General features: G+C 48.9%; 1 protein-coding gene across 6 annotated transcripts in view; it reads left to right on the top strand.

The window, feature by feature from the left end:
* Positions 1 to 27,718, top strand: part of LOC139239496 (nuclear RNA export factor 1-like) — a 92,822-nt gene that overhangs the window by 52,439 nt on the left and 12,665 nt on the right. For all 6 annotated transcript variants that reach the window (XM_070868284.1, XM_070868287.1, XM_070868285.1 and 3 more), the window contains 10 exons: positions 873 to 953; positions 7,718 to 7,787; positions 9,738 to 9,826; positions 10,799 to 10,906; positions 13,899 to 14,008; positions 17,335 to 17,371; positions 17,812 to 17,880; positions 20,325 to 20,380; positions 22,836 to 22,943; positions 24,671 to 24,729. In XM_070868284.1, the coding sequence (XP_070724385.1) occupies positions 873 to 953; positions 7,718 to 7,787; positions 9,738 to 9,826; positions 10,799 to 10,906; positions 13,899 to 14,008; positions 17,335 to 17,371; positions 17,812 to 17,880; positions 20,325 to 20,380; positions 22,836 to 22,943; positions 24,671 to 24,729 (787 nt within the window). The remainder of the gene's footprint in view (positions 1 to 872; positions 954 to 7,717; positions 7,788 to 9,737; positions 9,827 to 10,798; positions 10,907 to 13,898; positions 14,009 to 17,334; positions 17,372 to 17,811; positions 17,881 to 20,324; positions 20,381 to 22,835; positions 22,944 to 24,670; positions 24,730 to 27,718) is intronic.

Consider the following 27,718-nt stretch of genomic DNA (forward strand, 5'->3'; position numbering starts at 1 on the left):
TTTATATATTTCTGACAGCAAGAATGATGTAATGTGTTTTTACCCGTGGTTTTAAAAAAAAACGTCTCTTCTGTCTGGATAGAAGCAAGCTTGCTCTGTTTTCCAAAGTGTGCTTGACCGATCCCAACCTAATTTCTTGTTGTGGACCCACAGCAGAAAAGCCGATGATTTGCCACTGGGTTGTGCACCCTCCTCTCTCTCCAGAAGGTGATCACTTTCACTGGGGTGCAGTTTTACCTTGCCCAGGTGGCCATTTGACTGTCAGTAGGCCCAGTCCACCCTGGAGGTCATCCCAGCCATGCCCAATCCTTCCCTCTGCTCACATCGCTGGATAGCAAGGAGGAACAGAACCGGTTGACTTGCCTTCCTTCCAGCTGAGGACCCCGAAACAACTTGCAGCTTCCTGAGTGCTGCCATGGCTGTGGTGAGCTTGCTTGGCACACTGGCGATTGAAGCCGGTCTCTCCCTCTCTATCAGTACTGTGCTAAGTGATATGTTTTCTCACTGAACCATTCAGGGAACTCCTTATTTCCCATTTACTTTACATGACATGCCGTGCCGCACTCTGTAATGTATTTGCTTCATGGGTTCTTTGCTTAAGAATTCATAAGAACGAGTTGGTTTATTAACAAAGGTTTAACAATCGACATGTTACCAGTTCACCCACGAGGCTTACAACTGCATACCTCATTGTGTATCCCTGAACCCAACTGGCTGGGGTTTTATTCAGTCTTGTGAACATCACCTGACTGGCTAAGCCACTCCCAACTCAACAGCTCTACAAGCCTGTGAGCATACTCACAGGGGCACACATCACAGACTCCAAAATTGTAAAACTGATTGATGTGAACACATGTTTTCTTTTCCCACAGGTGGGAATCATAATTAACGCTACAGTGCCGCCGTCTTCCGTTTTGAATGAACTCAAATTGGAGGAAATTGAGCACGTAAAGGTGAGAGAATACTAAGACTGTTGAGGAATTCACACATAGTTTGCCGTACATCGCTTTGTGACATTAGCCACAAATAGTCTGCTCTGGGAAATCTATAATCAACATGACCAGGAAGTTACCCTTAAATCAGGCCCCAGCTGGAGTATTGCGTCCGATTCTGGGCACCACACTTTAGGAAGGATGTCAAGGCCTTGGAGAGGGTGCGGCGGACATTTACTGGAATGGTACTCCCTGATGAAGTGCAACATCCCCACCGACACCTGGGAGTCCCTGGACAAAGACCACCCTAAGTGGAGGAAATGCATCCAGGAGGGCGCTGAGCACCTCGAGTCTTGTCGCTGAGAGCATGCAGAAACCAAGCGCAGGCAGCAGAAAGAATGTGTGACAAACCTGTCCCACCCTCCCTTACCCTCAACCACTATCTGTCTCACCTGTGACAGGGACTATGGTTCTCGTATTGGACTGTTCAGCCACCTAAGGACTAATTTTTTTTTTCCAAGAGTGGAAGCAAGTCTTCCTCGATTCCGAGGGACTGCCGATAGAAGCATAGAAACATAGAAAATAGGCCCTTCGAGCCTGCACTGCCATTCAATGAGTTCATGGCTGAACATGCAACTTCAGTACCCCATTCCTGCTTTCTCGCCATACCCCTTGATTCCCCTAGTAGTAAGGACTACATCTAACTCCTTTTTGAATATATTTAGTGAATTGGCCTCAACAACTTTCTGTGGTAGAGAATTCCACAGGTTCACCACTCTCTGGGTGAAGAAGTCTCTCCTCATCTCGGTCCTAAATGGCTTACCCCTTATCCTTAGACTGTGACCCCTGGTTCTGGACTTCCCCAACATTGGGAACATTCTTCCTGCATCTAACCTGTCTAAACCCATCAGAATTTTAAACGTTTCTATGAGATCCCCCTCATTCTTCTGAACTCCAGTGAATACAAGCCCAGTTGATCCAGTCTTTCTTGATATGTCAGTCCCGCCATCCCGGGAATCAGTCTGGTGAACCTTCGCTGCACACTCTCAATAGCAAGAATGTCCTTCCTCAAATTAGGAGACCAAAACTGTACACACTACTCCAGGTGTGGCCTCACCAAGGCTCTGTACAACTGCAGTAACACCTCCCTGCCCCTGGACTCAAATCCCTTCGCTATGAAGGCCAACATGCCATTTGCTTTCTTAACCGCCTGCTGTACCTGCATGCCAACCTTCAATGACTAATGTACCATGACACCCAGGTCTCGTTGCACCTCCCCTTTTCCTAATCTGTCACCATTCAGATAATAGCCTGTCTCTCTGTTTTTACAACCCAAGTGGGTAACCTCACATTTATCCACATTATACTTCATCTGCCATGCATTTGCCCACTCACCTAACCTATCCAAGTCACTCTGCAGCCTCATAGCATCCTCCTCGCAGCTCTCACTGCCACCCAACTTTGTGTCATCCGCGAATTTGGAGATACTACATTTAATCCCCTCGTCTAAATCATTCATTTACAGTGTAAACAGCTGGGGCCCCAGCACAGAACCTTGCGGTACCCCACTAGTCACTGCCTGCCATTCGTGCTTGGCAGGACCAGCTAACTTTGCACCTGTGGTTCACGAATCTTTCTACCACAGGGGTTTTTCCTCGTCTCCTGCCTGGGACCGTTGCAGACTCATTGACAGAGATTGATTGCTGCTGTTTAGCCTGAGCCCCACTCCAGGGACTTGAGTCCTTAATCCAGGCCGACGCTCGCAGTGCAGTGCTGAGGGAGCGCCGCACGGTCGGAGGGGCAGTACTGAGGGAGCGCCGCACTGTCGGAGGGGCAGTACTGAGGGAACGCCGCACTGTCGGAGGGGCAGTACTGAGGGAGCGCTGCACTGTCGGAGGGGCATACTGAGGGAGCTGACTTCTCAAGCCCCTGATACCATCAGATCTTGGCATTCTCGTATTTATTGATCAGCGAGGCAAGAGGCCTTTGCAAATCTCTACACCACAAATTCCAAACAAGACACACTGCCATCCAGCGGGGCCTGGGTTAGCCTGAAGGTGCAGCAGCCCAGATCCAACTGCCCCACACACACATTACTGTCCCAATGGCCCACAGCTAACATCTGTTTCTCAGAGCCTATGTCCCCAGATTTAGTTCCAGTCTGTGTTGGTTTAGCTGTGTGTGTGTGGGGGTCGCTATAATTTGCCTTAGTAACCCTGGGCCAATTGCCACCGAGTGGGCACCTTCAGGCATGTGTGTGAGGGCAAGATCTAGCTCTGCGGTGAAGCCGTGAAGAATGGTCTTAAGAAATAGGAGCAGGAGTTGGCCATTCGGCCCCTCGAGCCTGCTCCACCATTCAATGAGATCGTGGCTGATCTTCGACCTCAACTGTACTTTCCTGCCCGATCCCTCAATTCCCTTAATATCCAAAAAATCTATCGATCTCAGCCTTGAATATACTCAATGACTGAGCCTCCACAGCCCTCTGGGGCAGAGAATTCCAAAGATTCACCACCCTCTGAGTGAAGAAATTCCTCCTCATCTCAGTCCTAAATGGCCGACCCCTTATCCTGAGACTGTGACCCCTGGTTCTAGACTCCCCAGCCCGGGGGGAAACACCCTCCCTGCATCTACCCTGTCAAGCCCTGTAAGAATTGTGTATGTTTCAATGAGATCACCTCTCATTCTTCTAAATTCTAGAGAATATCGGCCTAGTCTCCTCAATCTCTCCTCATAGGACAATCCCCCCATCCCGTGAATCAGTCTGGTGAACCTTCGCTGCACTCCCTCAATGGCAAGTATATCCTTCCTTAGGTAAGGAGAGCAAAACTGTACACAATATTCCAGGTGTGGCCTCACCCCACATCCCTCGCCACCACTCTCCCCAAAGTAACGATTCACCTTGGTCAGTAAAATAAAGAGAAACAACACAAAAATGTCACAAGCTACAATTTTGTCGACGTTTTATTATTCGCTATTCCTTTGCTGAATAAACCACACAGAAAATGAGCCCCGTCCCATCAGCAGACACTACAAGGGCAGAGGGTCCCAGGCAGCCGAGCTGATCGCAGCACAACTCAAACCAGCCAGCCCCCACCCCTCCAGCGCCAGCCCGCGTGTCCGTTGCTCAGGGTCCACGAACACCTCGGGTGAGGGAGCGATGGGCATTTATCGAAGCATAAAGGGAAGTTACGGGTTGTAAAATCGACACAGGATTCACAGCCAGCTTCTCGAACCCATCATCAGTCTCGGTCTCTCGCTCTCTCTGTCTGTCTTTCAATCACTCCGTCTGTCTCTCTGCGTCTCTTTCCCCCACCACCTCTACCCCTCTCTCTGACAGTCTCTCTCTCTCTCTCTCTCTCTCTCTCTCCCCCTCTACCCCTCTACCCCTCTCTCTGACAGTCTCTCTCTAATGTACCATGACACCAGGTCTCGTTGCACCTCCCCTTTTCCTAATCTGTCACCATTCAGATAATAGTCTGTCTCTCTGTTTTTACCACCAAAGTGGATAACCTCACATTTATCCACATTATACTTCATCTGCCATGCATTTGCCCACTCACCTAACCTATCCAAGTCGCTCTGCAGCCTCATAGCATCCTCCTCGCAGCTCACACTGCCACCCAACTTAGTGTCATCCGCAAATTTGGAGATACTACATTTAATCCCCTCATCTAAATCATTAATGTACAGTGTAAACAGCTGGGGCCCCAGCACACAACCTTGCGGTACCCCACTAGTCACTGCCTGCCATTCTGAAAAGTACCCATTTACTCCTACTCTTTGCTTCCTGTCTGACAACCAGTTCTCAATCCACGTCAGCACACTACCCCCAATCCCATGTGCTTTAACTTTGCACATTAATCTCTTGTGTGGGACCTTGTCGAAAGCCTTCTTAAAGTTCAAATATACCACATCAACTGGTTCTCCCTTGTCCACTCTACTGGAAACATCCTCAAAAAATTCCAGAAGATTTGTCAAGCATGATTTCCCTTTCACAAATCCATGCTGACTTGGACCTATCATGTCACCTCTTTCCAAATGGTGATGACCAGGGATGAGGGACTTCAGTTACGTGGGGAGACAGAGGAAGCTTGGATTGTTCTCCTTGGAGCAGAGAAGGTTAAGGGGAGATTTGAGATGTTCAAAATGATGGGCTTTGATAGAGTAAATAGGATGTAACTGTTTCCACTGAGAGGAGGGTCGGTAATCACAGGACACAGATTTAAGGTAATTTGCAAAAAATCCATGGGGAGGGAGGGGTAACGAGGAGAAATTGATACAGATCAGCCATGATCTAACTGAATGGCAAAATAGACTTGCCGTTGAATAGTTTACTCCTGTTCCTATGTTCCCATGAAAAGTTTGCATGGCATCATTGAAAAGTGAAATTCTATCAGATTTGTTTAAAAAAAATAAAAGTTACAAAAACATGATAGTTTCTGCTGGAAGAGTTCCTCATTTTTTGAACTTGATAACCCCACCCCACAAACAGTGAAAATCTTTTTTAAAAATGCAGCTATAACAGAGGCACAGAGCTGGTAGACGAGACTGGGAGGAGTTGCATGCATCTAGCAGAATGTAGCAGAAAGTAACTAAGGATTGCCGATAAAAGAGATGGCATTTTTATAGTGTATTTCACGTCCAACAAAGCACTTCACAGCCAATGCATTACTTTTGAAGTATAGCGATTGTTTTATAGGCCATTTGTGCACCGACATCCATCATCATCATCATCATCATAGGCAGTCCCTCGGAATCGAGGAAGACTTGCTTCCACTCCTGAAGTGAGTTCTTTGATGGCTGAACAGTTCAACGTGCGAGCCACAGATCCTGGGTGGGACAGATAGTCGTTGAGGGCAAGGAAGGGTGGGTGGGTGGGCGGGCGTCTTAAGTTCCCGGGCAGCTATGGCGGTGCGGCGTTCCGGCCTGTCGCTGTTGGGGTTGTCCATGAGGGTCCTGACGTTCCAGGTCCCGAAATTTATGTTAGAGGAGTGGAAGATGCCTGTGCGTGAGTTCTTTTAACGTGGGGTGATCGTTGAACACCGGCTACCACATGGGCTTAGCCGAGCGAGGTCTTAGTCCAGTGGCAGGGGACCAGGCTCTGCTCTGCTGTATGGGCCTAGTTGCCTACGGCGAGATGTTGGCCGCAGGCTCGGTGCTGGGTAGCACCCTTGATGGTAGGTAGTCTGAGGCCTGGCTGGGGGCAGGCATTGGGAGGGTCAGTGGCCCACCGGGGTTCAGGGTGGGAGGGCAGGGGGGCGGTCACAGCCATGGTACTCACCACGTGTTGGAGCTGGAGAAGAGGCCAGGTCACCGGTGGGGAAGGAGGTCACCGGTGGGGAAGGAGAGCTCCAGTCGTCGCTGAAGGAGATGGGGAGGCCAGTCGCCGACGTGGGAGAGAGGGGACCCGATCGCCGTTGAGGAGGAGTTCGTCTGTCGCTGGTGGGGGGGGGGCGGGGCGGGGGAGGAAATGGGGCTGTGATCCCTTTTGTACGGGGATGGTGGAATGACCAGTTAATCTGTATTTGGTTGAGGGATACACATTGGCAAGACACAAGGAGAACGCCCCATCTCCACTTTGCATAATGACATGGTATCTCTTGTCCTCGAGAGGGAAGATGCGACACCTCGGTTTAGTGTCTCATCCAAAAGATGGCACCTCTGACAATGTCGCCTCCCTCATTACTGCATCAGAGGGTTAGCTTAGATTCAAGGTACCCTGTTTTTAAAAAAAAAAAAAATTGGGTGTGTGCGCGCGGCCCCTTTAAGTGGCTGCGTGGCCATTCAAATGTGTGATTATTCCAATTGAAAAGAGTGGCCTGCATGAGAATTCCGGGCGCAGCCGCGCAGTTTAAAGAGAACATTGCTGAGATTATAGGTAAGTTCCTGCACTGGCGGTGAAACCTACGACCTTCTGACTCGAGAGACAAGAGGGGTGTCACTTCGCGCCAAGGCTGACACTTGGAGGAAGAGCTATATAAAATCAAAAGGGAGTTAAATGTGGCCCTTGTGTTCAGTTTTGGTCTCCTAATCTGAGGAAGGACGTTCTTGCTATTGAGGGAGTGCAGCAAAGGTTCACCAGACTGATTCCCGGCATGGCAGGACTGACATATGAGGAGAGACTGGATCGACTGGGCCTGTACTCACTGGAGGTTAGCAGGATGAGAGGGGATCTCATAGAAACATATAAAATTTCTGACGGGACTGGACAGGTTAGATGCAGGAAGAATGTTCCCGATGTTGGGGAAGTCCAGAACCAGGGGTCACAGTCTAAGGGTAAGGCGTAAGCCATTTAGAACCAAGATGAGGAGAAACTTCTTCACCCAGAGAATTGTGAACCTTGGAATTCCCTACCGCAGAGAGTTGTTGAGGCCAGTTTGTTAGATATATTCAAAGGGAAGTTTTGCGGCTAAAGGGATCAAGGGGTATGGAGAGAAAGCAGGAATGGGGTACTGAAGTTGCATGATCAGCCATGAACTCATTGAATGGTGGTGCAGGCTCGAAGGGCCGAATGGCCTACTCCTGCACTTACTTTCTATGTTTGAGATTTTTTTTAAATTTTAAAATGTTAACATCCCACCTGATTAAAACCCACCCGTTTTGGCAGGGTTGAAAATTCTCTCCCAAGGGGCTAGGTTCAGCCAGGGTTGGAAAGTAGCCCTTGCTCAGCTGATGTGCAGAAGCCTCTGGCGTTACTTCAAAAAGGCAACAAGTTATCACTTCGACAGATATCTGTGACTCTGCCTTCATTTTACTTGAAATATCTCCCTTTTTTTTTACAGCAATGCATGAGTAAGCGTTACGATGGATCACAGCAGGCGCTAGACTTAAACAGTATACGCAGTGACCCAGGTATGGATTTGGGCTTTGTTTTACCTAATATGTTTCATGTTTTCACATTTTGGGACTATTCGACATAATTAGAAAATGATACGTATAAATTAGAGTTGAAATCTGCCCAGTTTTCTTTTGCATGTCATATTCCACTCTTTCCCTCCCCAGCACTGACCTTTTCTGGGTTACAGCTCCAGATGTGTTTATATGTGAACCTAGACACTTGTGGGATAATTTTTAACCCTAAAATTCACCTGTTTTTGATCAGGTGGGATGTAAAGAATGTAAACCCCCCCCCCGGGATTGGCGATCAGACACCCGTCCCTGACGATCAGATCCCCCCCCCAAACTCCACGTTGCTACTAGTCAGAGGCAGTCCCTCGAATCGAGGATGACTTGCTTCCACGTCAAACATTTCACAGGTGTTTCAATGAAGGACCTGATATTCCGGATCCCGAACTACATCCTGAAGGGTGGAAGATGCCTGTGGGTGGATTTTTTTAACGTGGGGTGACCGTTGCACACCAGCCACCACACGGGCTTGACAGAGCGAGGTCTTGGTCCAGGACAACTGGAGACCAGCTCTGCTGCATGGGCCGAGCGCGCACACACATCGCAGTGTGGGCTGGGCCCGTGCTGCCCCTGGGCCCCGATCACGTCCCTCTACAATCTCTCGCCGCTCCTTCGCCCCGACCTCGCCGCTCCTGCTGTGCCTGCCCACGCTCCAATCACCGACCTGGACCTTGGTGACGTCCCTCTTCGCTGCCGATGCTCTCCTGCTCCCAGCACGTGCTGCTCCCTGGTTACTATTAACACAGCTGCAGGCTCCCTACCTGCTCCTGGCCTGCAGTCTCCTCTGGAGTGTTCCCTGCCCGACAGGGAGCCAAGCCTGTCAATCAGGGATACACATTGGCAAGACACGACATCACCTCTCCACTTCACACAACAACCTGCTTGGGGGGGAAAAAAGCCGCGCGCTGTGACATAACTGCACGGGGCGGGCAAACCCACTCCAATAAATATCAGGATCCAGTGTTTGCAGGCTTATTCAATGATTGCAGTTACCACAACTGTCTGATCCGGCCCTCAAATGAGGTCCACATTCCCACAAGGGGTTACTGGCTAGTGATTGGGGTCAGTAATCCTGGATGATTTAAACTTTCCCACCTTGGGCCTGGGCACTGAGGAACCGTTAATGCCATGCAAGCTGAGATCCACTAACTCGGCACAGACCAGGAATTGAGTCAATGAAAGAAAGACTTGGATTTCTACAGCGCCTTTCGCAGCCACTGGACATCTCAAAGCACTTTACAGCCAATGAAGCACTTTTGGAAGTGTAGTTAGTCACTGTTGCAGTGTGGGAAACACGGAAGCCAATTTGCGCACAGCAAGCTCCCACAAACAGCAATATGATAATGACCAGATCATCTGTTTTTGTTACGAGGAATAAATATTGGTTCCAGGACACCAGGGATAACTCCCCTGCTCATCTTCAAAATAGTGCCGCGGGATCTTTTACATCCACCCGAGGGCAGACGGGGCCTCGGTTTAACGTCTCATCCGAAAGACGGCCCCTCCCTCAGTGCGGCCCCTCCGACAGTGCGCCGCTCCCTCAGTGCGGCCCCTCCGACAGTGCGCCGCTCCGACAGTGCGGCCCCTCCGACAGTGCGCCGCTCCCTCAGTGCGGCCCCTCCGACAGTGCGCCGCTCCCTCAGTATTACACTGGAGTGTCAGCCTAGATTTATGCGCTCAAGTCTCTGGAGCGAGACTTGAAAACCCACAACCTTCTGACTCCAAGACGAATGTGCTGCCCACTGAGCCACGACTGAAGCTCTTGGTAGTGTGGCTGGGTCTTGTTCACTGCTCTCGACTAAACTGGGAGAGCAATTAGCTTTATTGCACATTGACTGCAGATCAGTAATAATTACTGCTTCTGATTCTTGGCAACTGTTCTGTTTGCTTGTACAGACCTCGTCTCCCAGAATATCGAAGTGGTGTTAAGCAGAAAGACTTCCATGAATGCGGTCATCAAAGTAATCGAAGAAAACATTCCAGAGGTACGCAGGGTGCACATACATTTTCTGTCGTGATGGAAAGGTTTAAATCGCCAATTTTGGGGATTTAGAAGTCCTGTGAAGGAGCAAATGGTATGTTGGCCTCCATAGCGAGGGGATTTGAGTATAGGAGCAGGGAGATCTTACTGCAGTTGTACCGGGCCTTGGTGAGGCCCCACCTGGAATATTGTGTTCAGTTTTGGTCTCCTAATCTGAGGGAGGACGTTCTTGCTATTGAGGGAGTGCAGCGAAGGTTCACCAGACTGACTCCTGGGATGGCAGGACTGACATATGAGGAGAGACTGGATCAACTGGGCCTGTATTCACTGGAGTTTAGAAGGATGAGAGGGGATCTCATAGAAACAGATAAAATTCTGACAGACTGGACAGGTTAGATGCGGGAAGAATGTTCCCGATGTTGGGGAAGTCCAGAAACAGAGGACATAGTCTTAGGATAAGGGGTAGGCCATTTAGGACCGAGATGAGGAGAAACTTCTTCACTCAGAGAGTTGTTAACCTGTGTAATTCCCTGCCGCAGAGAGTTGTTGATGCCAGTTCATTGGATATATTCAAGAGGGAGTTAGATATGGCGGTTAAAGGGATCAAGGGGTATAGAGAGAAAGCAGGAACAGGGTACTGAGGGGATCATCAGCCATGATCTTATTGAATGGTGGTGTGGGCTCAAAGGGCCGAATGGCCTACTCCTGCATCTATTTTCTATGTTTCTATCTCTGCAAGGCTGTGTAGCTTAAATGCATGGCCGCAACCTTTCTTTAACTGTTTAACAAGGAAGTTTAGTAATAATGCCTTTTACAGAACTAACCAGCTACTGCTGATTATTTCATTAAATCTGTGTCTTTTTCAAGTGATGCCGAGGCACACCAGCCCTCCTATTTGGAATGCTGCCCATGTCTCATTGTCCCAGATGATTATAACTGGCATTGTAACTTGTCTACTGTTTTTTTTTTTTTGCAGCTGCTCTCTCTCAACCTGGGCAATAACCGGCTCTACAAGCTGGATGACCTGGCAGAACTGATTACCAAAGCTCCCAGTTTGAAAATTTTGAATCTTTCCAGAAACGAGGTGAGTGTGCAGTAACGGCCAAGAGCTGAGTCATGTATCTTGTGTGGCTGACGTCAATTGTCCTTCGCAGACTACCTAGACCAGAGGTTCCCAAACATCTTTTGCCGAGACCCCCCGCCCCTCCCCCCCCCCCCCCCCCCCCCCGCTTCATCGAGTCATGAGTATAAAAATAGGGAAGTCCTACTACAACTGCACAGGGTGTTGGTGAGGCCACACCTGTACTGTGACAGTTTTGGCCTCCATATTTAAGGAGGGATATACTTGCATTGGAGGCAGTTCAGAGAAGATTCACTTGGTTGATTCCTGAGATGAAGGGGATGCCTTAAGAAAGGTTGAGCAGGTTGGGCCTCTACTCATTGGAGTTTAGAAGAATGCGAGATGATCTTATTGAAAGGTATAAGATTCTGAGGAGGCTTGACAGGGTAGATGTAGAGAGGATGTTTCCCCTCGTGGGGGAATCTAGAACTAGGGGGCATAGTTTCAGAATAAGGGGTCACCCATTTAAAACTGAGATGAGGAGGAATTTCTTCTCTCGGAGGGTTGTAAATCTGTTGAATTCTCTGCCCCAGAGAGCTGTGGAGGTTGGGTCATATATTTAAGGTGGAAATAGACAGATTTTTGAGCGATAAGGGATTCGAGGGAGCGGGCGGGGAAGTGGATCTGAGTCCATGATCTTAGTGAATGGCGGAGCAGGCTCGAGGGGCCGAATGGCTGACTCCTATTATGTCGCATGGTTGCCCCTCTCTTGAAACAGTATTTTTTTTGCAGAGAACAAAAGAATTTTATTTTTTCGGCTGACGTAACCTATTGCTTATAGTCAGGGCGCAACATAAATAGAACAGCACCGCTGCCCTATTGCTGAATAAACGCGAGCGTATGGGAACGCTGATGACTCTCCTTTGTCTCAACGAGTCGGATGAGCCTGTTTGCTGCGAACTCACAACTTGTTGAACCTGTTTGATTTCGAAGAGTTTCAGCCAGTCGCTATGGTCAAGAAGCTTCCAATATATTCTTCATGTAAATTAGCAAAGAAGAAACCACTGCTCACTGATGCATTGTGGCAAAGTGAGTAGGTATTTTGACGGCTCTTTGGGACAATTCGGAGAAGTCTTTTCGAATTGAGAGCCAGAATTGATCAAAAGGCGTGACGTTAGAACTATCGAGTCACCAGCGACGTTAATCAGATTCATTCTCCACAAAGTCCTCTGTAAAAAGGTTTCAGCCCCAGCCGCAGTCCTGCAATGCCTTTGCCTCTTTTTTTCGTGCTTTGTTTTTATCCCAGCCCATCCTCTTCATCCCCCCCTCTCGATAACCTCATTGTGACTTAAGCTCCGCCACCCCCACACAAGCTGTGGGTGCGCCCACCCAGTTTGGGAGCCTCTGATCTAGACTGATGAGGCACGTGTAGCTGAACCACAGGATTTGGGCTACAGACGCTACCGTACAAAGATCATTTTCTCTGAAGTAAGAAAGAATGCAGCATAGCTGCTCCCTGGTGGTTAATGCAGTCTGCAGCAAACCTTGTTCCCTGGTCTGTTCTGAGTTAGCTGATGTCAGCTGGCAATGGCAACAGGGGCTCTGCAATTGGCCTGCCTGCTTCTTGACCAGAGGAGACAAAATTAATCACTCTCCAGTGACTCCTGGCTCTGTGTGTGTGTGTGTGTGTGTGTGTGTGTGTGTGTGTGTGTGTGTGTGTGTGTGTGTGGCTGTCTAGTGCGAACAGGGTTGGGTTGGTTGTGATGTAGTTAAATAGCCCGCCAACACTGTTCAGGCTCATGCATGAAGAGTGGCCACTCGGGCTGGGTAACCATTGCACTGCCGACACTGGAAATATATCCTAATGTGAGTCGAGGTACTCCTTCCCACCTACTACATCCCCATTCTATGGAACGGGGGGTTCATAATACGTATCTTTGGAATGTTCTGCCCCAGAGAGCTGTGGAGGCTGGGTCTTTGAATATATTTAAACAGGAGATAGACAGATTTTTGAACGATGAGGGAGTCGAGGGTTATGGGGAGTGGGCAGCGAAGTAGAGCTGAGTCCATGATTAGATCAGCCATGATCTTATTGAATGGCGGAGCAGGCTCGAGGGGCCAAATGGCCGACTCCTGCTCTGATTTCTTACGTTGTTCACTTTAATTTGCAGTAGAGCAGTGTTGGTCTTGTGCTGCAAAGGTGCTGAATCAGAAATTGTAGCACATGTAATCCATCCAAAAATTCACTTCACTGAAGGATGGCCTCTCTGACAACAGCCCATGGGACAACTTAATCCTGTACTTCCACTGCTATTCTCAACACCTTCTTTTGAAGGCATCCACGTTCCACAGAGCGAAGTTCCCACAAATGTACAAATACAGCTGCTGCTAACACCCACAGCACCTCGATTATCAGTGGACCTCCAGAAATGTACTCTTTTTAATAAGTGATTTTGCACTGTGATGGGCAAACTTGAAGTAACACCTGGCCCATCTCCTACATCGCAGTTTTACAGTTTAAATTCTTGATCCTCAGACACACACTGACTGTTTTTAAGTTTGGTGGTTGCTGTTGGGTTCAACCGTTGCCTTTCTACAGTTACTTTAATGACGGGTTGTGTTGCTGTGAAACATCAAATTTTTCTAAATGTGAAATACACAATAAAGTATACGCTGTTGCACACAGATGCAACCATACAGTTATCATACACTGCATTTACTGGAGAATTCATTGATGTAATGTCTGTTGCTATTGCCGTGCTTTGTGGAATAAGAGAGTTGCATACTTTAAGAAAGGATTTTTGATTTGAGAAATGTGCATTGTCTAGCCTTCAGTTTAACAGATGTATTCTCTGAAAATTTTGACACCTTAACCTGAAGAAATTTCAAGCGACTAGGTAGCCACAGGTATTTGAGTGCTGTACCTAGAAGCGTAGGTAGTGGCTTTTTTTTTAGATATCTAGATTAAGTCATTACGGTCACCTCAAAGAACAATGCACAATAAATCTCTCTCTAGCTCAAATCCGAAAGAGATCTGGAAAAAATAAAAGGCTTCAAGCTGGAAGAGCTATGGTTGGATGGGAACCCTCTTTGTGACGGCTTCCGGGATCAGGCTACATACGTCAGGTCAGTGAAAGGACCCCATGCTCCGGTTTTGTTCCAGGATGCCTCGCAAATGGCACATGCTATATTTTCCCCTAATTTACTCACTTTAGCAGTAATGTAACTTTCTCACTGATTTCTTTACATCGAATTTCAGTAACATTGGGAGACTCCAGCACTACTTGTCACAGTTAATTTGTGCTTTTGGTATCTCGTGTATAAATGGATAACCCAAGCGGTTAGCTACCCTTATATTCAACGTAAATATTTCTCAGCAGGTCTGGTGTGCAGGCTGTTGACCTTTTTAAAAAATGTTTCCAGTATTAACTACTACTATTCCCCCCCCCCCCCCCCCCCCCCCCCCCCCCCCAAAAACAAAAACTCGGCCTAAGACTGTTAATGGTGGATTCATCTCTTAGTTCTCCCTTTTGGGGCTCAGCATGGGAAATGCAGTCCAGAGTCCCTAGTTGTGCTTTTACTACCTGTTCAACTTTACAGCAGGTAAATTGAAGTGTTTTTATGTTTGTAGTTACAGAGGTTGCATAGTGTTATGTGCCTTAAGACTCGTGAAGCTGTTGCTTATCCAAAAGATTTGTGGCAAACATCTCCTTGCATTCCGAAAAAAAAAAGCTTTGGATGATCTCAAAAGCCAATGATTGCACAAATCAGCCGACTGTCCTGTAATATTGCTTCGCAAGTGCTTGATTCACGAGCCCTGCGACGACCGTTGCACGTCGACAAAGCCAAAGAAGACTTGAGCCGTCGCCTGCGTCGGTGAAGTGGGTCTGCGCCTTTTCCTATTGGCTAGTGAAGAAGGCTGGTTAGCCAGTGACGGGTAAGATTCCTCAAGAGAGGGACAACCTAAGGCAGGCACAGCCGCGCATTAGCCTCCAGAACAGTAACGTGTGCTCACGTGGCTTTGGCATCCGACTGGGAGAGTTTGGCAGTTTTGCCTGGCAAAAGCAACTTGATGGGATAAAAATGATACAGTTTGCATACTGCATTATGCAACCTTAAGTTTTTTTGTGACCGAGCCAAATAGCAAATTTGTGGCCGTGCTAAAGCATAGTCTTTTTTGGAAACAATTTAAAAAAAAAAAAAAAATCTGCCTTTGGGTGGGAAGAACTCATTGCAGCATACTACAATTAATTTGGCACACAAAAATCAGTAACTACTTAGAGAATAAAACATTTTAATATAATTTAATGTGGCCAGTGCTAATAAGGGTGATTGGACAACTCGGTGTTCTTTGGGCAGCAGTTCTCTGTTCTACCCCTTGCCCTCTTTCACTGTCTTTCCTTGTTCTCTCTCTCTCTCACTCTTTCGCTAGTCTTTTCCCTTGTTCTCTCACTCTGTCCCTCTTGAGGCCTTTATTTGCGGGGGTTTTTTTTAGATTTAGATTCGCCAACTAATTTTTATTTTTAAATGTTCACTCCCGATGTCCGCTAATGATTTGAGCGGAGTCAGTGACTAGCACCTCGGTGGTATCACATTGGCTTAATCCTCCCCACCCAATTCTAACTAACCATCGTGTCGGTATCGCTTTCCAACATTGATCCTGTTGACGATCGCCTCTGTGCAGGTGAGTGCTAGCGCGGTAAGTAAACGGAAACCGGATGTGAGAGAGATTGGGGGCAGTGTTGCTTTTAGTTGGCCTAATTAGGCTGCGTTTCAAACTTTAAATGCATCCAAGACTGAACTTTGTGACACTATTATTCATCTGAACTGATGACTCCCAAGCTGGATTGCTGTGTCTTTATTTAGCAAGTGAATGAATCCCAGGCTCTTGTTTGTTGTCGTTGCTGGAATGGGGTTTGTGATTGCAGATGGACTTGCTCCAAGCCAGTGTAAACTCCCCACCATTAAAATCGGTGATATCAGTTAATTATTTCATGCACTGGCTTTTTAAAAAAAGTTAGTCCGCTCCACTAAGTATCTGGAGCCAGGTGAAAATAGTGAGATTCAACATAACGAAAATGTGTGGTGTACTGGAACGGAAGGTAAAAAGGCCCTTCAGCCTGAAAGTTTTCACGTGTGTGTGAGAAGAGACGCGACTCTTGTCTTCCTCCCCGCTCCCAGGAGCAACTTACGTCAACAATGTGGTGCAAATTGCTTTGCGGTTTATGGAAGTATTTTTAACACGGCCTAAATAGACCAACAAAAAGCTTACTGTTATGGCAGGCTTTAATTGTTGATTTAAATGGTTTAATTGGGTAACTTTTGCAGTACCTTAAAATACATTCTGATTTATAAATGATGCATTTAAAAGAATAAATGTATATATTCTGATGGATGTGCAGACCCAAAGCAGCAGAATCACTTCCTGTAAACGCGCCCCAGACACACTCTAACGCCTCCAAACATTGACCCCGGACTCTTATCACATGTAGCCCGCCACCGCGATGAAAATCAGTCAACAGTTTGCGAATGCTCCAGTTGTTTGCATATCCCGTGCAACTTTGTCCTAAATAGGAATTGTACGGTTGCTCAACTGTGCAAAGTTGTTACTGCCAAAACAATATAAAGAAATTCAAGTCCGCTGGCTAAACCGCTGCCAATTGGGGGGAGGAACCCACCCCAGATGTGAGTGGGTAATCTGACGGGGCAGTCTGGGACCTGCTGTTTGCCTGACTCTGTTGTTCAAACAATTAGCAACTGACGAGAGCGTGTCACGTTGTCGGGCTAACCCGTTGGGAAGTGAAGCAGGAAACGAGGCCTTTACGCGTGGAACTACAACGTGGTTTTAGTTTTTTTTTTGTCGCAAGAGGCTCCAGCGGTTGAAATGGCCTTTATTTTAACTCGAATAAACGCCGCCCTGAAAAATGTGTCCCGTCCATTTTCAAGGCAGCACTAATCCAAGATTTTAAAATCTTAGGTGGTCTTATTTCATTCTAGTATTCTCAACACATTGGGGTGAGCCCAGGATTAACTGGAAAGATCGCATGTACTGGCAAAATCTCGTAACTCCATTTGATGGCCACAATCTCCCCCCCCCCCCCCCAACCCTGTCCCCATGCTATTTCAGCTTGGGCACGGTCACTGTGATTTTGAAACCGTTTGTCTGAGTCAATCGATTCTGCCTATTTGTGAGGTGCCTTTCCCAGTTGAGGAACTGGTCCAAAGATATCTCTCTCGACTGGGAAAGGAACTTCTCTGGTTTGGACCACCCACACTTGACGTTGGTTAGTTCAGTAAAGTTCGATAAACAGATGTTTTCGTCAGTCAGCGCGCAGTGGGTGTACGCGACGAGGGGGTCCGACTTGCGTATCGGCCGCGCACCTGTGGAAGTTTTCTCACATCGTTACCTTTTTGTTTGTTTCACTTCTCTCCCTCTTTGCAATGTTTGACAGCACCGTCAGGGAAAAATTTCCAAAGCTCCTCAGACTGGTGAGTACATCACTCGCGGGCTCCTCCAGACCAGTGCAGCTTCTGTTGCAATCCCGCCATTCGGGAGCGAGTTGGATTGAAACGCTCGGGGTGTGGGGAGGGCAAGACAAACTGTGAAGGATTTTGCTGCAGTGTAGTGGGGTGATTTTCATGCCCAAGTTGAGCTTTTGCTCTGGATATTTCAACCTCAGCCACTTGCGTCGCTTCCAATTTAGTAATGTTGGACTGTAATTTAAGTCCAGTGGTTGCAGGCTCACAGATTGCACAGAACCAGGATGAGACGATCCATTTTACAAAAGTTGGTGTCACAGTCTTTTGTTTACTATTGCTTTTAGCTTTGGCTCGGTCGGCAATGGAAGGGGATGTTTTAAGTGCTCCGTGCTGGCTTGTACTGCTACCTCCGGTTCTGCCGGACTCTCAGCTTGTTTTTCAACCTTTAGGATGGCCATGAGCTCCCTCCTCCAATCTCCTTTGATGTTGAGACACCAACCACGCTTCCGTCATGCAAGGTATGGTGTGAATCGACTGCTTTGGTAGAGATAGACGGTGCACGTTACTGGTTGTCTTCTGGTAAAGTAGGGCTTGGTGCTATCGAATATCCGAGGGGATTTTAGGGGATACAGGTCCGCAGAACCTTAAAGGCAGCACCTCTGGTTGTTGTGGCTGTAAAAACAAGATAATGGAATTCTAGACTTTATCGTGTATATAAAAGCCAAGAGGTAATGCTGAACCTAGTTAATAAGACCTCAGTTCGAGTACAGTGTGCACTGTTGGACTCCACAACATAGGAGTGATATTGAGGTTTTATAGAAGGTACAAAGCAGATTCAGTAGGATGCTGCCTGACATGAGGAAATACAAATATGAAGAAAGACTTCAAAATTGGAGCCATTTTCATTTGAATAATGCAGATTGCAGGGTGATATGAAAGAAGCAATTTTAAATTATGAAAGAAAGATACGGGGTGGGCAGGAGCAGGTATTTGTCAGTGTTTGAGGGGACCAGAATGAGGGGCCATCGATACAAGATTAAATGGAAAAGATTTAGGACTGAGGGCAAGAGACACCCGAGGCTGTGTAATTGTCTTCCAGAGTTAGTGATTGAGGCAGCAACTGTCGGCATTTAAGATTGGATTGGATCGGGCTATAAAAGAGCAAGAGCGGCGGGCCCTGGGACATTGTGGCCCTCCCGGACCTGTGAGAGAACAGCTCCGCGGGTCGGCAAGTATAAAGAGCTGGAGGGGCTTACCACCCAGCCCGCGCTGCTCCAAGGATTTTGAGATGGGCGACTGGGTGATGTCATCAAAACCCTGGTCACCGTTTTGGAGCGTGGGCAGGAACATCGGCAGGGCCCAGGTACAGAGGGGTGGCAAGGTCGGGGCGGAGGAGCGGCGAGTGTTTGTGGCAAGATGCGGTGAATGTTTATTGCGGAGGAGTCGCGAGAGGTCGTGGCAGAGGTGTGGTGAATGAGGGTACTGGGCCCAGGGGCAGCACGGGCCCAGCCCACACTGCGATATGTGCGCGCACTAGGTCTGTGCAGCAGAGCTGGTCTCCAGTCGTCCTGGGTAATCCTTGCCACTGGACCAAGACATCGGTCAAGCCCGTGTGGTGGCTGGTGTGCAATGGTCACTACACGTTTTTTTAAAAAAAACTCACGCACAGGCATCTTCCAACCCCTCAATTGGAATTCGGGATTGGAACATCGGATCCTTCATCGAAACACCTGTGAACTTGTGGAAACAAGTCATCCTCGTTCGAAGGACCGCCTGTGATGGGGATGACGGGATGTTGGAACAGAGCTGGTAAATGTGGTTGGAACTGTTTGCTTCGTTGACTGGCTGGGCCAAATTTCTATGTATTTCAGTAAGATCTTCCAACAACCTGTCTCTTGTTAAAATGTACTCGGGTTTTCAGAGCCAGAGATCGAAACCCATTCCAGACACTTGAGCACAACATCTAGGCGAACATTTCAGTGCAGTGCTGAGGGAGTGCCGCACTGTCTGAGGTGCCGTCTTTCAGAAGATCCCGCGGCAATATTCGAGCAGGGAGTTCGCCCAATGTCCTGGTCAACATTTCTTCCTCGAACAGTGCCACAAAAACACCTTAATTGGTCGTTTATTTGTTGCTTGTGGGATCTTACTGTGTGCAAGTTGGCTGCCTTATTTGCTGACACAGCAACAGTGCACTTCAGAAGTAATACATGGCTCGTAAAGCACTTGGGGACATGCTGCAAATATAAAGTCGTTGTCGTCGTCTTAAGCGGTCCCTCGTATCGAGGATGACTTGCTTCCACCAAAAAGGGATGAGTTCACAGGTCCTAATATTCCAGGTCGCGAACTACATGTTGAAGGGGTGGATTTTTTTTAACGTGGGGTGACCGTTGCACACCAGCCACCACACGGGCTTGACAGAGCTAGGTCTTGGTCCAGTGGCAAGGGTTAACCAGGACGACTGGAGACCTGCTCTGCTGCGCGGACCTAGCGTGCTCACATATCGCACAGTGTGGGCTGGTCTGTGCTGCCCTTGGGCCCTGAACTCGCGCCTCTCCTGGGCCCCGATCACGTCGCTCTGCAATCTCTCACCGCTCCCTCGCCCCGACCTTGCCGCTCCCGCTGTTTGCTGTGCCTCCTGCTGTACCTGCCCACGCTCCAATCAGTCTACGGGTTAGTACAGTCTACTGGTCAACACACTCTACAGCTGTTACTGAGTTTTTGGTTGATAGTGGGACCGTTGACAGACACTTAAAGTTTAGAACCAATGCCGTGAACACATGACATACCTATTTAAAACCAGTTTAAAACAGGGATAAATATAAAGTGCTGTGCTAATGAAAGTTCTTTTTCAAACAAGATGCCTTCAAAACACAGGTGTTGGTTATACGAGCGACTTGGTGCTGTTTAGCACTAGGCGAAGTGTCGGTGTGGCCTTGAGCTGTTGTGTGTTTTCCTTTAACAGGCGAGTTACTTTGGTACAGATGAAATCAAGGTGCTGGTGTTACGCTTCATTCAGCAGTAAGTACCTCCTGGTAAACTTTGATACAGGAACATTTATCAAATGTTTTTAGTGCCAAATAAGTTCATAGTTCAATTTGTCCGACCAATTTCAGGCCAGCTGTTGCCTTGAACTGGTTGGAATGGTGCATTAAAACCTGTGTGTTGAAACTGTTCCACCTTGTTCTCGGAGCCAGGTTTAAGCACAAGCAGAAGAAAGTCGTATTTTTTTTTATAACTGTCTAAGAATCTGAAATAATGAACAGCAAAGGTTAGCAGTGTCATCGGTTTGTATTTCCATCATTTTTCATTCTACTTTCTGTAGAAAGCTTTTTGTCCCTCCTGATACGGTTGTGAAATCTGTTATTTCTGAACCAAATTTCATTCTAACCATGTGCATATGATGTGCATAACGATGTACCCGGGTACATGCTGCTGGCTTCTGCCTGGAGTTTGCCTCCTTCAGCCAAGGCCGCCGAGTCAAAGGTGACAGCCAAGGCCTCCAAGTCAAAGATCTGGTCACCCCAGCTTGCTCTCCAGCACTTCCCAGTGGTCAATGACAAGATGACGCCGCTGTCTGTCACATTTTGCCCAGTCCATGTATACTTCCACCTCTGTAACATCGCCCGTCTCTGCCCCTGCCTCAGCTCATCCGCTGCTGAAACCCTCATCTATGCCTCCATTGCCTCTAGACTTGACCATTGACTCTCTCTTGATTGGCCTTTCACCTTTCGTAAGCTTGAACTCATTCAAAGCTCTGCTGCCCCGTGTCCTAACTCGCACCGAGTCCCGCTCACCCATCACCCCCTGTGCTCGCTGCCCCATGTCCTAACTCGCACCGAGTCCCGCTCATCCATCACCCCCTGTGCTCGCTGCCCCATGTCCTAACTCGTACCGAGTCTCGCTCACCCATCATTCCCCCCACTGTGCTCGCTGACCTACATTGATTGGCTCCCAGTCCAGCAAACCTCATTTTTATAAATTCTCCTAGTTTCCAAATCCCTCCATGGCCTCATCCCTTCCTATCTCTGTAATCTCCTCCAGCCCCACAACCCCCCGAGATGTCTGCGCTCCTCTAATTCTGCGCTCTTGAGCATCCCTGATTATAATCACTCCACCATCGGTGGCCGTGCCTTCAGCTGCCTGGGCCCCAAGCTCTGGAACTCCCTCCCTAAACCTCCCCGCCTCTCCTCTAAGACGCTCCATAAAAACCGACCTCTTTGACCAAGCTTTTGGCCACCCTGTCCAAATAACTCCTGATGTTGCTCAGTGTCAAACTTTGCTACCGCTCCTGTGAAACGCCTGGGAACGTTTCATAATGTTAAAGGTGCTATATAAATGCAAGTTGTTGTCCAAGGCTAGGGGAGGTGGGAGCCTTTTTCTTCAAAAAGGCCCCAAAAGGCAGCGCACTTATACTAAAAATAAGTCAAAAATTGGGTTTTAGGACCAGAAAATGACTGAGCAATCGCTGCCAAAAGAACTGCTTTGTTCAAAGCTAGATGAGTAGTCACCCATGCACTAGAAAAGGCTTCAGCAGCTGGCCTGTTTTTCTCTCTCGTGGAAGTAATAGGGGATTAAATGTTCCCAGAAGAGGTTTTTTAATCAAATACATTTGTAGACTTGTATGACTTTCTCATTGATGAACACTGTTGGATACGTACCAAAGATGTTTGCAGATGAGAAGCTGGTTGTAACATGAAAACCGATGAAGTGATTTTGTGCTGAAACGGTTATTAAAGTTGATGATCCCTCAGTTTACAAGCTCCCCGTGTAATGGAGTCCGCAAACCAGACCGCCTCAAGTTTCACGTTCGTTTGGCACCTGACTTTCGACCCAGAAGAGGCAAGGCAGCAAATAGTGTGGGCTTGAAGAGGAGCTTTGTGTTAACCCATGCCTGTAGCCTCAACCCCAACCCTAACCCTACCCGAGCTGACTGGCCAAGAGCAAGACGCTTGCTGCTCAAGGTTCACGCGGTTGACTCCTGAGATGAAGGGGTTGTCGTAGGAAGAAAGATTGAGCAGGTTGGGCCTATACTCATTGGAGTTTGGAAGAATGAGGTGATCTTATTGCGATGTATAAGATTTTGAGGGGGCTGGACAGGGTAGATGCAGAGAGGATGTTTCCCCTCGTGGGGAAATCTAGAACTAGGGGGCATAGTCTCAGAATAAGGGGTCACTCAATTAAAACGGAGATGAGGAGGAATTTCTTCTCTCGGAGGGTTGTAAATCTGTGGAATTCTCTGCCCCAGAGAGCTGTGGAGACTGGGTCATTGAATATATTTAAGGTGGAGATAGATTTTTGAGCGATAAGGGAGTCGAGGGTTATGGGGAGCGGGCGGGGAAGTGGAGCTGAGTCGATAATCAGATCAGCCATGATCTTATTAAATGGCGGAGCAGGCTCGAGGGGCCGAATGGCCGACTCCTGCTCCTATTTCTTATGCTCTACTCTCTCTAATTTTGTTGTTCTCACCTTGCAGGTACTATTCAGTTTATGATTCGACAGACCGGCAAGGGCTGCTGGATGCCTACCACGATACTGCCTGCTGCTCGCTCAGTATTCCCTTTTCTGTACAGAACCCTGCCAGGTTTGTTACCCTGACGCAAAATATTTTCTGCTGAAAGTGCGACGGGCCTGAATTGGTGCACGTTGTGCTGGGCCATGCCATGGGGAGAGGGAGGGTCTGTGATGCCATCAGCCACGCACTGAGTTCCCAATCTCAGACCTACAACCCCGGGCAGGTGTCCAGCAAAGGCCAAGCATCACGAGGGGTGGGTGGGGCCCAAGAGCCTCCCACACAGGAGAGGGGAGCAATCCGAGCGTTTGCCTCAGGACGTCCACTGATCGGCCCGCTTCCGCAAAGCGGTCCGTTGGCGGTCAAGCCTGGCACCACCCCTCTGGATAAACTCACCGAGCAAATTGGCGACGGTCACCTTTTCAGTCACCTGCCCGCAGCTGCAGAAACGAGAGGCAAGGTCCTGGCGAAGGCCCGCGCCTCGACTGGGCACAAGGTGGCAGCTCGGGTGGGCACCGGCTGCGGCCTGTTGGTGCGCCAGGGCACTGTGCCAACCCGTTGCTGGACCTGTCTGGGGTCAGAGGGCAAGTTGCTGAACTGAAACGCATCATGTTTGGGGCAATGAGCACTGGTTCCCCCCAGTCGCGCAGGAGCGTTGGCAGAAACCCTGGCAATAGTTGGTTGCTGTTGCGAGAACTGTAAGACTGCCTATTCCAGCCCAACTCTAAGGGGATGGGGCGCTCAAAGAAGCCGCTACTAACTCTTCACTCGTGTACGTGTGGCACCCTCGGGTATAAAACATCCACAACACCTCTGGGGACAATTGCCTCTTTTTTTTTTGCGATGTCCGTTAACGCCTCTGGGTGGGTGGGTGGGGGGGGGAGGGGGGGCATGGCAACAGGGCGGCAAACACTTTTCGCCCCGGGGATGGGGCGCGACCGGCTCCCGTGAAATTGCCATGACAGCGCCACGCCACGCGGGCCGTCGCACAACCGGCAATGACGTCATCGCCGTGCGCGGCAACCTCTCAGTGCCGCGCGGGGGATGTTGTCCCGTCTCTCTTTCCCCACCCTCCCACTCCCGAGGGGGGGGGTAGTGTCAGCTTTGCCGGTCGCGAAGTTGGCCGATATCCGCTCGGGGGTGGGCCGGTGGGGGGGTGGTGGTAGGTAGGGGGGAGCAGACGTTGAAGGGGAGGGCGCCAACGCCCGCGCCGCCATCTTTATCGTTCCGCCGCGCCTCCGGTCGCCTACCAAAATGGCTCCCTTTGCGTTTTGGGTGCCGAGCTGCAGGATACCCGGTCCCACGCTGCCCTGATGGTCCAGTGAGAGGCCGTCGGAGGCCTTGCAGAGTGTGCAGCGGCCCTCCCCTTTAAGCGAGGGGGTGGGCTGGCGGCGTTGAAGGGCGTCAGCACTCCGTTGGAGCATCCATTAGCACCGCTTGGTCCTACACCCCCACCCCATCGGGAAGTATCGCGCTCCACCTCCCACCTCCGGCCAATTCAGCGGCCGGGGCGAGACTTCTGCGCCGGGAGTAGGTTACCATCCCCCAAACGGGGCACAGGGCAGTGTCATCACCCCCACCTCGTGTGCACCCCAGCAGTAAATGGAGCTTAAAGGGGAGGGGAGGGGGCAACGTAAAGCTTCTCGAGGGGAAGGGTTGGCTGTTTTTTTTAATTACAGCCATCTTGTGCCCGTATGTTTCCACAGTGGTCTTGTGAAGAAAAGAACTTGGGGCAACTATTGTCCCGTCCTGTATGAGCTGCACTTGTGTCCTAAAAATAATGTGTTGTGTCCAAACAGGAGCAGTTTGGGGGAGTACTTCAAAGAGAGCAGAAATGTGAAGAAACTGAAGGACCCAAGTAAGAGAAATGCTGTTTTTGTCTTAAATATGCTGCTGCCCTTTAAAGTGCCCCTCTGCCCCGCTGGGTCGTAAGGTACCCCCTGCCCCGCCACCCCGCTGCTGTGAAAAGTGACACTTAGCGTCCAAAGAATTTTTCAGTTTTGAGTTTGCGATTTTGAATAACGTAGAAGTAGTGATGTGAGCAAGACAGCACAGAAATACTTTACTCATTGGAGTACAGAAGAATGCGAGGCGCTCTTATCGAAACGTATAAGATTATGAGGGGGCTTGACAAGGTGGATGTAGAGAGGATGTTCCCACTGCTGGGGGAGACTAGAACTAGAGGGCATGGTCTTAGAATAAGGGGCCGCCCATTTAAAACTGAGATGAGGAGGAATTTCTTCTCTGAGGATTGTAAATCTGTGGAAATCGCTGCCTCGCAGAGCTGTGGAAGCTGGGACATTGAATAAATTTAAGACAGAAATAGACAGTTTCTTAAACGATCAGGGGTTATGGGGAGTGGGCAGGGAAGTGGACCTGAGTCCATGATCGTATTAAATGGCGGCGGAGGAGGCTCAAGGGGCATATGACCTACCCCTGCTCCTATTTCTTATGTTCTTATGATGTCAGCTTGGCATTCTGTCTTCTTTCAACGTTTGACTTCTTTGAGTCATTCAGCTTCAAAGCACCGAGTATATCGAGACAAGAAACTGATAACGCCCAGCACAGGGATGCAAATGCCTATTGTATAGAATGCCCGTCCCCTTGTACTTGCTGCAAACCTGGGTTTCATATTAATCGCCGTATCTCGCGTCAATTTCCAAACCCAGCCCCTGTGTATTTTTCAAATGTTGCATTGTTTTCGCAGGCATCTGTACCTCACAGGATATATTTGTACACTATTAACGACAATCTTATCTGCCTTTTCTACCCATGATAGCATAATCTGTCCTTTTGATAAGGGAACGGTTGAAAAAAACTTCACATTTTTTTTCCCCTCTCTCCGCCTCCCTGGAAGATGCTGATTCGGACTGGATTTGCTTCCTGGGGCCTCGCTAAAGTGGCCGACCGTCCTTGTGTGAATGTTGCGGGCTCTTCCACCGTTAGGGCATCGCAGTCCTTATTCAGTCTCCCCCACAGGCATTTTGCAGTCGGGGTCACTCGGCGGCGATGCGAAGTGACAACCCTGGTGACTCTTGGTTTCTCTGCCTCCTTGTTGCGCTGCATTGAGGCCGATTGCAGCGCCCCGTGTTGCCACTTCCCCCTGGAGCAGACCGGATTGGCTAACTCAGTACTGCCCAGGCACCCGCCCTTGGACTGTGTGTGGTCTGTGCAGCTCCACACTGCGCCACTTATCCACAGGGACAATTGCTTTTGTTTTACGTGCTTCCTCCCTGAGACATTACAGGGTAGGAAGGTCCCAGGTTTGATGCCTGAGTTTGCCGATCTCTTCGGCGGTGGGGTGGCGGGGGTGCGGGGTTGTTGCATTTGCTTTAGGGAGGGGAAAATGAGCCTAGTTTTCAATCGGCTATCTAGTGAGCCCAGCGAGTGTGGGATAACGGTAGAAACAGGGCCCCACTGTTGGAACAGCTTGCTAACACTTGCTTAAAACAGCAAATTGCACTTGGGCAGTGTCTTCAACACACACTGCACTTTACCGAGAAGCAGTGGGAGGGACAGAATGCTGAGCCCCGGGGGAGTGTTTCGGAGGGAATGTCTGGTGGCTTGGGTGAAATGAAAGGGTTTGAGTCTTTAAAGGGGAGGGAGGCAGAACGAGATCTCGCGAGCAGGTCACTGGAAACTCTGCTGCCAATAATAGTGGAGTGGGGGCCTGGGGGTGGGGGGGAAGATTCACGGGAGGCCAGAATCAGAAGACCAAAGGCTGTGTAACAGGGAAACAAGTCCGATCAGGGTGCAGAAGTGTAGTTGTGGGGAGAATAGAAGAGGAGGATATTAAATTGAATTCACTGACAGACTGACAATACTGCAGTGCCTCTTAAACTGCATCTGAGCAAGAAGGCAACGTCTTTATGGCGGGAGAGAAGAAATCGGTGGAAGAGAAAAGTTGAAGTATTTCTACCCCTTCCTTCCACTGCCCCGAGCTGAGAAGCTGGGTGTGTGACTACTCTCTAGCCTTCCTTGGGAATTGCAATTATTTAGGGCACTGGTGAGACGGGACCTGGAGTATTTTGTACAGTTTTGGTCTCCTTACCTAAGGAAGGATATACTTGCCATTGAGGGAGTGCAACAAAGGTTCGCCAGACTGATTCCTGGGATGGGGAGGGGGGGGGGATTTTCCGATGAGAGATTGAGTAGACTAGGCCTATATTCCCTAGAGTTTAGAAGAATGAGAGGTGATCTCATTGAAACATACACAATTCTTACAGGGCTTGACAGGGTAGATGGTGAGAGGATGTTTCTCCCGGGCTGGGGAGTCTAGAACCAGGGGGTCACAGTCTCAGGATAAGGGGTTGGCCATTTAGGACTGAAATGAGGAGAAACTTCTTCACTCGGAGGGTGGTGAATCTTTGGAGTTCTCTGCCCCAGAGGGCAGTGGAGGCTCAGTCGTTGAGTATATTCAAGGCTGAGGTCGATAGATTTTTTGGATATTAAGGGAATCTAGAGATATGGGGATCGGGCGGGAAAGTGGAGTTGAGGTAGATGATCGGCCATGATCTCATTGAATGGCGGAGCAGGCTCGAGGGGCCGAATGGCCGACTCCTGCTCCTAATTCTTATGTTCTTAGGGGGAACATTGGTCTCGGGCCACAAACCTGTAATCTACCCTTCTTTGCCGCAAAGCAATGGGACTCCACTGTGTTGTACTGTTGCGTCTCGGTTATGCTTTGAAATAACAGGACCACTACTCCTTTTTAGAAGTAAAAATCTTGCAGAGAGTTGAATGAACTTACACAATATTATTTTGCCCATGAATATTGTTTTAAATAGTGGCTGCTTACACCAGCAGAGCCAGAGTTGCCCAGGCTCACCTTGTGAGATCACAGAGTA

This window comes from Pristiophorus japonicus, chromosome 27 (genome assembly GCF_044704955.1).
Source record: "Pristiophorus japonicus isolate sPriJap1 chromosome 27, sPriJap1.hap1, whole genome shotgun sequence".
Lineage (NCBI taxonomy): Eukaryota > Metazoa > Chordata > Chondrichthyes > Pristiophoridae > Pristiophorus > Pristiophorus japonicus.